At 41.6% G+C, this 12,574-nt stretch overlaps 1 protein-coding gene across 1 annotated transcript; it reads left to right on the top strand.

Annotated features, from left to right (window-relative positions):
- The first annotated feature begins 244 nt into the window (after positions 1–244).
- Hapstr2 (HUWE1 associated protein modifying stress responses 2) lies at positions 245–11,489 on the top strand. Its single transcript, XM_057759988.1, has 5 exons — positions 245–1,824; positions 4,392–4,795; positions 8,996–9,063; positions 9,766–10,020; positions 10,680–11,489. Exon 1 carries the CDS (start codon positions 309–311, stop codon positions 1,137–1,139), a length of 831 nt encoding a protein of 276 aa, XP_057615971.1. The 5' UTR covers positions 245–308; the 3' UTR covers positions 1,140–1,824; positions 4,392–4,795; positions 8,996–9,063; positions 9,766–10,020; positions 10,680–11,489.
- The last annotated feature ends 1,085 nt before the right edge of the window (positions 11,490–12,574 follow it).

Raw genomic sequence — 12,574 nt, 5'->3', positions numbered from 1 at the left:
CCCGGGCGGTGCTCGCTCGGTCGGTCGCTCGCTAGCTCGCCTGCTCGCTGGAGCGCTTGGCCTCTGGGCCCCCGCCGCCCGCGCGCCCGCCCGCCCAGCGGCGCCCGCGAAGGCGGCGGCGGCGGCCGCGGAAGGCGGAGGGCGGCCCCCCGAGCCTGAGGTGAGCTACGGTGGAGGTGGTGGTGGTGGTAGAGGAGGAGGAGGAGGAGGAGGAGGAGGCGGAGGTGGAGGTGAAGGAGCTGCAGCCACAGTCAGCCGCGGAGACTGTAGTGGAGGAAGGAAGGCGCGCGGCCTGGAGGAAGAGAAGGATGGAGGAGCAGCAGAAGGACCGTGAGGCCGAGGTCGCCGAGCCCTGGCTTTCTAAGTGGGAGCGCCAGTGCCTTGCTGAGGCGGAGCAGGAAGAGCAGCTGTCCCCTGAGCTGCAGGAGGAGGCGGCTGCTGATGCGGCTGGGCTCAAGATCGAGCGGCAGAGGCTCTGGCACCTCTTCCAGATCTCAGCCACTGCGGTGGCCCAGCTCTACAAAGATTCCGGGTGCCAACAGCCAGGACTGTCTATGTGGGACCCCTTCCAGAATGCTGCCATGGCCGTGACCAGCCTCTACAAAGAGAGCGGGGATGCCTACCAGCGAAGTTTTGAGCTGGGCGTCCAGGTTGGCTACCAGCGTCGCGTTAGAGATGTGCTGGAGTGGGTGAAGAAGGGTAGGAGCATCATTCGCAGGGAAGACCTCATTAGCTTCCTCTGTGGCAAAGTCCCCCCCGCCCCTCCCCCGCCACGCACCTCCAGGATGTCCCCTAGGCCGCCCGCAGCTGCTTCCAGTCAGGCTGCTGCCACTGAGTCCACCGCACCTGTGGACGTCGACCTGCAGCCCTTCCACGAGGCCATCGCTCTCCATGGCCTCAATGGCGCCATGGCAAGCATCAGCATGCGATCTGGCACTCCTGGTTCCCCATCTCAAGATGGAGGTATTGCCAGCAGTGGGCGTCGGAAAAGTGGCTTTCTGGAAGATGATCCGAACCCCTTGGGCTCAGAAGAACTGGCTCTCCGCCTGGACAGTGGGGGAATCCGCAAGCGTACCTCGGCCCAGTTTGGTGATGCCACCATAGACTCTCCATCCCACAAGCGCAACCGAATGGTCTAAGCTACCCCCTTGGTTGACCACCATCCACCACCGTATTGCTTGACAGTCAACTTGACCATCAACGTGCTTGTTGAAACCATCCTAGAGACTGCTGATCTTCCTTCTCTTAAGTTAAAGATTTATATCATTTACCATAAAGAAATGTAAAAGTATTCCAGAAAAGGCCTCCTATGACTCTGACTTTCCCCAAAATATAATTCTATTACAGAACATCAGCTATCGCATAGTTAGCAAAATCATTTAAACTTTAAAGCAAACCGTATCCAGTGAGGGCGGGAGCCTGATTTATATTATTCAAGTTGTATTTCTTAGCACCTAGTACAGTTACTGGTGCTCAGTAAATGTTTGTTGAATGAATAAATGTGACCTTACCTTAAATTCTTATAGGGGAAATACATAGATGTATATTTGTTTGTGGAATAGTTTATTTGATTGTGGAATAATTTTATCCTTTCGTGTTTAGGTTGTTTGCTTTGATAGTCATTGCTAATTCATTTACATTGTAACTTTGTACCAAAATGTTTGTTTGTTTGGTTTGGTTTTTCGAGACAGGCTTTTTGACTGTCCTAGAACTATCGCTGTAAATCAGGATGGCCTTGAACTCACAGAAATCTGCCTGCTTCTGCCACCAAAGTGCTGGGACTGAAGGTGTGCAACACTACCGCCTGGATCATTGTACCAAAATGTAAGATTAACATACTGTGAAATCTAGAGTCATCTGGTTTTACCCGCACTGTACCTTGCACCCAATTTCTAGAAAGAAATCATGGAAATAATATATTTTAGGCTCTTCTTTTCTTTGAAACACAGTTGATTTTGGTGATGGTATAATAATTGGGTTAGTGATAGGCTAAGCCTCTGAGCTTGCATCTTAGTGGATTCTGTTTTAGAGTAGCAGACCAACTAGAAAGTACTGGATTTTTTTTACGGGGATACGATGGCATAAGTAACAGAATATATATGCTCCATACTGAACGGAACAATGGTAAAACCCTAGCTCCACAAAATAACTGGATGATTTTGGACAAGACCTCGGGTTTTCTTCTGTAAATGGAGCTATATGTCTGCTAGAGTCATTCCAAATAACACATGAAGTTCATATTTCTAGTGTCGACAGCAATGCTTAGCTCACTAAATATTTTCCCTCTGTAAATGTAAGTCAGTCAAACATTGAAGTTCTAATATTTTAGCAAAGACAGGAAAATAAATCAATCTAGAAATCAGCAAATAAAATCCTGGTATTCTGCTTGAGCTAAAAATTGTTTTCATATAGTTGAAACTTCCCTAAATATAGTCTGTGTATTAATTGTAAATATGTTAAGCTCATGACTTAGGATCACCACTCTCAATAAATACTAGGGCATCCTTAGAGTTCCTGAAATTGCCTGGGGAACACACTTTGCGACCAGGGATAATGGCCTAAAGGAATGTGGAGAGGGGGCTAAGTACAGGAAGCATATGGAAGGAAAGGTCCTAGGATATCTCAAAGGCTAAAGTGGTTTTTAATAAGAGTGGGGGCTGAAGAAGTATAGCTGGTGGGTGGGGGCGGTGGAAGGAGTGGAAGGACACAAAAAAAGCCCGCATCTCTTGAGTCCTCCAAAGGCCATGCATAAAACATCACAGATTTATTAAAGGCACCCTGCCTCTAAGTTCACGTCAGAGTTGTTCCTGCTTCATTAACATGACTGGAGAAAAATGCGTAGCTGAGCAATATGTTAAAAGAAAACTTGACTATAAAGTGAATTCCCAGATAGAAAAGAAAAGAAACAACTTGGTGTTGCATTCAGTAAACACCAAGGCTCTGGTCTAAGGACTGAGAAGAGATAGCAGCCATAAAACAGTCCTTATCCTCAAAGACTTCGCTCTGCCATGGAAGATAAACTATGTAGCCAAGCAGGGGCTTCTGGCTGTGGGCAAAGCACTCCAGAGCTGTGGAGAACTCAAAAGAAGTTTCTTGCTGATAGTGTCACAGCTTCTGGTAAAGTTGCCCTTTAAACTGGCTCCAGAAAAATGAATAGCAGGGGAACCATCTTTGGAAGATTATCTAATATCTTTTGAGCAGGAAAGAGTATAATGGGTAGGAGGGATAGGGACAAAGTTTAGAAGCTCTTCAATAACTTCCCACAGATTTTATCTGGGTCCAAGGATGATACCTTCATCCAAGCGGTACTTTGGGAAGATTCGCTTTGGCAGAAGTCCCGCTGTCCAGAAGCAAGACACTGGAGCGGGGGCAGTTCAGCATCTCACAGGGTGTTCTTCTCTGGGGCCCTTGTCCTTTGGCTAACCCAGCCTGGGGCGATGGACACTCTGATAAGACTTTCTTTAGGAAGCCTGTGTTCACACCACCCTTCCAAGCCACAAACCCGTATGAGATACAAAGCACATCAAGTGAGTTCTGTGGTGCTTCTTCAAGCCTGAAAAAGCATTCAGTTCCAGCTGCAGTCTGCCCCTCTCTGAATATTTGCTTTTTTTTTTCTTTCTGTTTCTACTACTTGCAGGCACTCTTCTGGTAGAATCATTGGGGTCATTCTGGGCACAAACTTAACTGAGAAACAACTGTAATTAACAGGCACCTAGGGGACAGTTGGAATAGGGTATGCCATTATGAGAGCAAGCATTTTTTCTCTTGTTTCCTCTGGTAATCCCAAATGACTGGTACAGTGCCCAATTCATTATGGACACATAATGCTTCCATTTTAAGAGGGCAGATGAGTAGAGCCATCAGCTAGATTCATGTATGGCCATGGGCCTTCCTCCATTCTGTGTACTTATGACCCCAGAAATGTCCATGCCCTTATTCCTAGATGTCACCCCTGCATGCCTTTACCTTCATTTCCCATGAGAAAGAGAGTAAAAGGCTCTCAGGTATCCCGTGAATTCAGCAGTTTCAGAGCTACCTTTCAGCTCACATAAAAATCTCAGTGAGCGGATGGTGTGGGAGGTCCTTCTGTCTATGTGTTGTTTTTATTGGTTAATGAATAAAGAAACTGGCTTGTCCTATAGCAAGGTAGAACTTAGTTCGGTGGGGAAAACTAAGCTGAATGCTGGGAGAAAGGAGGTGGAGTGAGGGAGAAGCCATGGAGCTGCCAGAGACAGATGTGATGAAACCTTGCTGGTAGGCCACGAGCCTCATAGTAAAATATAAAATAATGGAGATGGGTTAATTCTAGATGTAAGAGCTAGTTAGCAATATGCTTAAGTAATTGACTAACCAGTAATTTAATTAATACAGTTTCTGTGTGGTTATTTCAGGAGTCTGGACAGCTGGGAAATTAACAAGTGGCCTCTCTTACAATAAGGCGTTCCCCAAAACTACCTGTTTTCAGGAGGTCTGTAAGTATGAGACATGAAGTCTGAATGTGGCCCTGATTCTTAGGTATGTGAATGATTCAAGGAACTCATTTGAAGTTGATCATTGGAGAATTTTTTTGTGTGGGTCTAAAGAGAACCTACCTATTTATAGAAAACATCTTTCTCATCATCTTGCGTATTTTGTACATTTTCTTTCTTAGGTTCAAGTGAAAATTAAATGTGTGAACCATGTGTGGTGGCACACACCTTTAATCCTAGCACTCAGGAGGTAAAGGCAGGTGGATCTCTCTGAGTGTAAGTTTGGGACCAGCTGATCTACACTCCAGGCTACCTAGGAGTACATGGTAAGACCCTGTCTCAACAAAACGACAAAAGCAACCCTTAATGTGAAATTTCCCAGTTTTCCTCTGTATAGGAGCTTGAGAGAAGGCTTCTTTCTTAACCTCTAGCTGAATATTTTATTCACAAAACCACTGCTTTCTAGTAAAACTGACAAATGAACTGAAAACATTGCAATTAGATTGCTCTGGCTCTTATGAAATGGCGGAGTAGATACAGTAGTTAAGGATTGTTTACCCAGGAGCCTGAACCCTTATTTGGAAGTCTAAACATATGTATTTGATCTTTTAGTAACAATGTGTGGTGAAATCTTCACAAGTTATAAGGCCCCATCCATGTCAGGATCAACTATTCATTTCACCAGCGTGGTAGTTGATCTCATCTAGAGGCTCACAATCAGTCACTTACTGGTAAATTCTGTTCTTCCTTTCCCTGTACCTCCCTTAGTTTTATTGTGTATGATATTTTAAATTCATGTGTTGATGGTGGGATGCAGATGAGGAGCTTGCATTGTGAAGTCACTCTAGCTTGGCACTATGTTGTATTTATGTAGGGGACACCGTTTGATATTTTTTGTTCATGGAGCATGTCACCACCTTGTCACCACTATGACAATCTCGCTACCAGCCAAGATGGACCACTTGAAGTTTCTTCTCTACTTTCTTTTTAATCATTGCTGCATCGGGGCCCTTTCAGCTGCTCCCCTCTCTGTATATCCAACTAATCCTTGGCCTAGAGGGTCAGCCCCCTCCAAGCTTTAACTTTTTCTCGGATACCTTCCAGGCCCTCCCATGTCAGGATAAAATGTTCTGTCTCCCCAAAGTCCTTACTTAGGGGGTAATCTTTACAATTGTCAGTTTGCAGTTTTGTGTGCTGTATTAGACTGCAAATCATTCATTCTCATTCCAAAGTGCTTGGTTCCCTAGAGAGGTATGTGAGAACCTCTGTGATTTCATATGTAGGCTGAGAAACAAATGGAGTATTATGCTATACTTTTTTGTTTTTAATGACAAAGAAGATTTGCCATAACATTTTATTAGAGAAAAAAAGTTCAAAACATACCGTCAGAAGAACAGTTTTATTCTGTGGAACACTAAGTATGCTTCTCCAAAGAACTACAACAAATAAGTTATGGGCTTTCTTTCTAATTTGATGTAAGATTACCATGCCTTGGTCACTGATACAAGAACAGGGTACCTACATTAAAGCCTCGACTTTCCCAGTAACTAGTGACCTTGAGTAAGCCCTTTTTTGTTCGGTATATGAAATAGTCACTTGTTGTGCTAGATGATGTTGTAGGTCTCCCTGAGCTCTGCACTCTAACATATGATGTCATTTAGGTAGGCAGAAGTATATAACCAGCTGAACTCTACAAGCTCCTTGCAGTAAGGATTGCCAAGGCGAAATTATTCAAAGCTAGGAAATCACCTAGGCAGCCGGCTGTGGTATGTCTCCTTGTAGGATGGGAACATGTGTATGTAGTGCGACCCTCTTTGTTTTGGCTCCATTTTCCACAGTAGTTCAAGAATAAGGAAAAAACTGCAGGCCTTAGACTCCCAAGCATGCCCAACTTTTAGACACTGTGACACAACATTGCTAACTACAAAACACTGCACAGTCTACTTGCTAAAAATAATTTCATAATGTTTTAAGAAAGCTTATGCTTTTCTGCTGGGCCACATTTATATCAGCCTTGGGGAGCATGCTGCCCTCAGGCTGCAGATTAGACATAGCTGCTAAGCATAGTGTAGCCAAATAGCCTATGATCTGGGCACTTTCTTTTCTAAAATTCTATGTCAGAGTATATTTTTTAGCCACCCAGATTTCTCTATTCAGTGCACTACAGGGAGACTTAGGGAGTTGGCAGTTTCGCAGACTCTAACTCTGAGAAGAACTGCAGTGGAAACCACCCTGATATATAAGTTGCTTTTTTTTTTCACATAAAGAGCTTTGAGATGAACCCCGAGTCTTCTTTAGTAGCTCCTAGGCAGGGCGTTCTGAAGACAGCTGCAGAGTCCTCAGAATGCATGGGTTTGCTGCTCTGCTCCTGTTACAGCCCAATTAGAGGCAAATTGGCTGTCCAGCTCAGAGGACTAATCTTCCTGCTGCTTCCAAAGCCCTCACCTCCAAGCGCTGGCGCAGATATTTTTAAAAGATCTTATTTTTTTAAATAAAAATTGCTTTTGAACATTATATAGTGTTTTTTCATGGCACTGGGGCTAGAACCCAGGGTCTTTCATATGATAGGCAAGTGCATTCCTAGCTCCTCTTTAAAAATCCAGCTTCTTGGTTGTTGTAAGAGCAGCAACGGGCTGCGTCCCGCCACCCGGCTAGCTTTACCCGAAATAATTACAGGGCCAAGGCAGTTTCTTTATTGATTAACCAATGAAACAACAGATTGACAAATGACCTTCCCATATCACTTGGTTGATGTCATACTTTCTGTATTTATGCTTTCTAATACTCTGCTACAAAACCCCACATATGGCATGCGTTATGTGTGTTATGCCTTACATTTTCCCTCCTACATGGGCTACAATTTTCTCATTCTTCTTGAAATCCCTGGCTTTCTTGACACCAGAACCCAATTTTGTATTTATGTGCGACTATCTTAAATTGGAAGCTTATGGGAACATTGGGGGAAATGTTAAATTGTTAAGAAAATCATGTGTCAAACCACGTGGGAGTCTTCTAAATACAACTTTGGTGGTCATGACCCTGGCCAGAGGGGAAAGTCTGTGATGTCACCTCTTCCCGAGACCCAGTTTCACGGATAATATGTGTGAATGGAATTGTCTGAGGGAGATTGTTCCTTGTGAAGATTTCACATTATGGAGTTTGAAGAGATTGTTTTCCTCGGCGCCCAGCAGGACAGAGTGGTTTGGAATGCGGCATTCAGTGCATTCTGTCTGCCTGAAAGCTGTCCCAGGGAACAAGTACTTAGCAGGCAGCATGAACAAGGATTTGAACTAGAAAATGACAAGAAATCATGGTTTCTGTCATCAGAAATTGTCCAGTGCTACACAAGGAGGTGAGAAAGAAGACTCAGAAAAGACATGAATAGTTTTGGATCTATATCCAAAACAATCCAGTGTAGAGATTTCCAGCATGGGTAAAGTTTTAGCAGAAGCTCCTGAGTCAGTGTGGCTATCTCTAGTTTGCTTTGTGTGATAAGAATTTTTGCCTCTTTTAAGGCAAAACTCCATCGCCCAAGTCTGTGACTACAGAATGTCCACATAACTTATTGAAAATAGATCAGTCAACTTTTTAGTCTGTTTTTTTGCAATGCCAAAAACCTGGGCTGAATGATTTTCTTTTTATATTTACCAAATTAACTAAACAGACTTCATGACACTACTTTTATTTTTCAGGCTTTAGGAGGAATGAAATGCTATTCTTTCAGTATTTACATTCCATTTGCTTACAATTCACTCTGTCCTTTCTGTTTCTCCAAGTCATTTTGTTTTTAAGTTTTTGCTTCATTGTTTGCATTAGGCATAACATGGTACCATTTTAAATATGGAAACTTTCATACAAACATATTTTGTACAATGGGCACATTCCCTCCTCACATTTGTCCCCTTTTTCCCCCTAGACAGCTTTGCTTCTACTTTCATGTAATGTGTGCAGATTATTTTATGTATCTATATAAAACCTAGGAACTGCAAATGTTGCAAAACATACATTTATCTTTCTGAAACTTTATTTAATATGATCATGTTAGGTTGTCTCTATTTTCCTTTAAGTAACATAACTTCAGTCTTTTTATGGCTGAAAAAAATTTGTTGTGTATATATCACACTTTTTCTATCCACCTCCGTACTTTCAATCAGTTAGCTATGGTGAATAGTGCTGCAGTACGCATTGCTGTGTAAGTATCTCTGTGACTTGAAGCCCTTTGTATAACTACCTAAGTGTGGTCTAGCTGGGACGTATGATACTATATTTTTAGCATCTATATTTATTTCCACAATGGTTGGACTAATATACATTACCATGAGCAGTGTATAAGGATTCCCTTCTGTCCACATTCTCTTCAGGTTTTATTATTATATATTTTCTTAATTACTTTCATTCTGATTGTGATATGATGGGATCTCAATGTAGTTTAAATTTATTTTTCTCAGGTGACTAGTGAGGTTGAATATTTTTAAAGATTTATTGATTTTAAATGTGTGTGTGTGTCTGTGTGTGTGTGTTTACAGGTGCACGTGTTAAAGAAAGTGCTTTCAGAGGTCAGGGGCAGTGAATCCCCTTGGAGCTGGAGTTACAGGTAATTGTGGGTACCTGCTATGGGTTCTGGGCACTGAAGCTGTGCCCTCTGCAAGAGTAGTATATGCTTATAACCACTGACTATCTCTCCAACTCCCGATTTTAAAATTTTTCATGCTTATTGGACATTTGCCTTCTTTTGAGAAGTATATATTCACTTGATTAACCCATATATTGATTGGGTTGATTTCTTATTGTTTAGTTTTTGCCTTCTTTGTATAATTTAAATATTAATCCTTTGCCAGTTGGATGTCTAGCAAAGACCTTCTCCCACTTTGTAGGCTTTATGTTCATGTGATTAACTGCTTCCTTTGTTGAACAAAGGCTTTTTAATTTCATTAGTCTTGTTAATTGTTGTTTTTATTCCCCGAGTATCTGATGTTTTATTTAGAACTTTTTTTCCATTGTGATATCTTTAAGTGTTCTGGCTACCTTTTCCTTTCTTTCAGAGTTTCAGGCCTTATATTAAAGTGATGTTTTCCCATTTGTAGTTTAATGTCATGTGTCTTTCTTAATTACTTCCTAATTCATTATTATTTTAATAATAAAATTAGATACAGTTTATTAAGACACTTAGAAGGGTTGAAGTGGGCTAAAGAGCTAGGAAAACAGGCTGAAAAGTGCTCATGACCTCTCTAGATCATGTGCACAGTACTCACCTAATGCATTTGTACATTGTGAGCTGTTTTTCTTTGTCACACAGGCTGTATTTATTGCATGAAACCCAACCCACTTTTTTTGAGACAATGTTTCTAACTGAACTCAAAGCTCACCAATTCTACTAGACTGACTGGCCAGAGAGCCAGGAACCCTTCTGCTTCTGCCTCACCAGCTGAAACTACATCTGCATATCACTGTCTCCAGTAAGGCCAATTTTTATCACACCAATTTCAGATGACAGCTGTGCCTTCTGCATGGAACCCAACATCTTCCTGGATGACAACACTAAGCACTGTAGGTAAGTGTGGGACCTGAGGCTTTTTTGTGCCGCTATCTCAGGATCATGCTACAACAATGCTTCAGCTTCAGGAGAAAGCATGCAAGAAGGTATTTTTTGCCCCAGTAAGTCTCTGCTGCATTGCATAGCTAATTCTACCAAGCACTAACTACTTTGTTAGTAATGATGGAAGGGTTGTGATGTAAAGGACAAATGTGGGCAGGTGAGATGGGTAAATTGGTAAAGGCTCTTGCCACCAAGCCTGACCATGTGTGTTCAATATTCAGGACCCACATGGTAGAAGGAGAGAACTGACTCATGTAAGATGTCCTCTGACCTCCACATGCACACTGTGGCATGCATGTGCCAACCCTCGATGAATACATGTAAAAAGAATAAAAATTAGATTTAAAAGGACAAACAGCATAAGATCACAATTTTTAGAGTTGTGTATGAACACACATTGGTTACTCTGACTCTAGTTTAAAAAGAAATAAAATTTAACCATTCTATTTTATTTAACCTATTTCAAATTTAATTCAATTAAACAATTAGTTCTACAGTTTCTCAAGTGCTTTCACAGGGGTGATTATGTTTGGTATGATTTTACTGACTTTTGTCTTCTTTCCTTCTTTCCTTCCTCCTTTCCATCTCCCCTTTTCTAAAATATTCTTTTGCAGTTCTAAGGATGGAACCAAGGGCCTTGGGCATGGGAGGTAAGAGCTGTACCACTGAGTGACATCCCCAGGCCTTTGACTCTCATAGATTCGTTCTCTGATAATATTACAGGTAAAGAAACTTAGGTCCAGAAAAAAATTTGGTAGTTGTGCCTAATTTAGATGGAAACAATCCCAAGACTCCTAGTGGATATCCGAGACTAGAGGCAGCACTCAGCTCTTTATATCACTCTCTGTACGTATCACTCCTATATGTAATAACTAGGATAATTTACCTTTTACTTTTATCAGTTTTATATTACCATTGCCATTGTCATTCTGATACCTGTGATGGTTACTTAGTGACTTAATGGCTATCATATATAGTGAGGATACTAAGAAAGTAGGATTGATTTATGTCAGGAAAGTATACAACCTAAAAGATAAATTGTTGTGGATTTTCCACTTAATATTTTCTGACAAAGGTTAACTATTGAGGTTGAGACCATAGATAAGGGATGACTATTATACTGCTTTGCTATGGCCATTTGACCAGAAAATGGTAGAACTGGGTTAACCCAGTTCTGTCATTTCTTGGTCTGTTTCTTTATCTTGCCTTTGCCTTTTCTGCTTTTTCCAAGTCTATCAAGTGCTGAGAAACAAAGATACTTAGTCTAGTTCTTTTTTTTTTATTGCACTATACATTTTTTTTCTCCACTCTCCTCCCTTCCTCCCCTCTCCCATTCTATCTCTCCTGTGACCCACACACTTCCAATTTACTCAGGGGATCTTGTCTTTTTCTCCTTCTTATTCATAGACATCCATGTATGTCTCTCTTAGGGTTCTCTTTGTTGTCTAGGTTCTCTGGGGTTGTGGACTGTAGACTGGATTTTTTGCTTTATGTCTAAAGCCACTTATCAGTGAGTATATATTATATTTGTCTTTCTGGGTCTGGGTTACCTCACTCAATATGTTTTTTTTCTAGATCCATCCATTTGCATGCAAATTTCAAGAGTCATTTTTTTTTATAGCTTAGTAATACTCCATTGTGTAACTGTACCACATTTTCTTTATCTTTTCTTCAGTTGATGGGCATCTAGGTTGTTTCCAGGTTCTGGTTATGACAAACAATGCTGCTATGAACACAGCTGAGCACATGTCCTTGTGGTATGATTGAGCATCCTTTAGGTATATGCTCAAGACTGTTATCACTGGGTCTTGAGGTAGATTGATTCTCAATATTCTGAGAAACTGCCATACTGATTTCCAAAGTGGCTGTCCAAGTTTGCACTCCCACCGGCAATGCAGGAGTGTTCATCCTCTCCAGCATAAAGTATCATCAGTGTTGTTTTTTTTTTTTTTGAGACAGGGTTTCTCTGTGGTTTTGGTTCCTGTCCTGGAACTAGCTCTTGTAGACCAGGCTGGCCTCGAACTCACAGAGATCCGCCTGCCTCTGCCTCCCAAGTGCTGGGATTAAAGGCGTGCGCCACCACCTCCTGGCTTCATCAGTGTTTTTGATCATGGCCATTCTGACAGGTTTAAGATGGAATCTCAGAGTTGTTTTGATTTGCATTTCTTTGATGACTAAGGATGTTGAGCATTTCCTTAAGTGTCTTTCAGTCATTTTTGATTAATCTGTTGAGAGTTTTCTGTTTATGTCTCTGTCCCATTTTTTATTGGATTATTTGTTCTTTTGATGACCCATTTCTTGAGTTCTTTGTATATTTTGGAAATCAATCCTCTATTCAATGTGGGGATGGTGAAGATCTTTTCCCATTTTGTAGGCTGCCGTTTTGTCTTGTTGACCATGTCCTTTGTTTTACAAAAACTTCCCAGATATGTTAAGAAATTTAATAAAAATCAAAGCACTAACTGTAGGGAGGAATTATTAGCATTGTAAAATAATTCTCCTGTTGGTT

This window comes from Chionomys nivalis, chromosome X, assembly GCF_950005125.1.
Source record: "Chionomys nivalis chromosome X, mChiNiv1.1, whole genome shotgun sequence".
Taxonomy (NCBI): domain Eukaryota; kingdom Metazoa; phylum Chordata; class Mammalia; order Rodentia; family Cricetidae; genus Chionomys; species Chionomys nivalis.
This window is presented reverse-complemented; position numbering and strand designations above follow the sequence as displayed.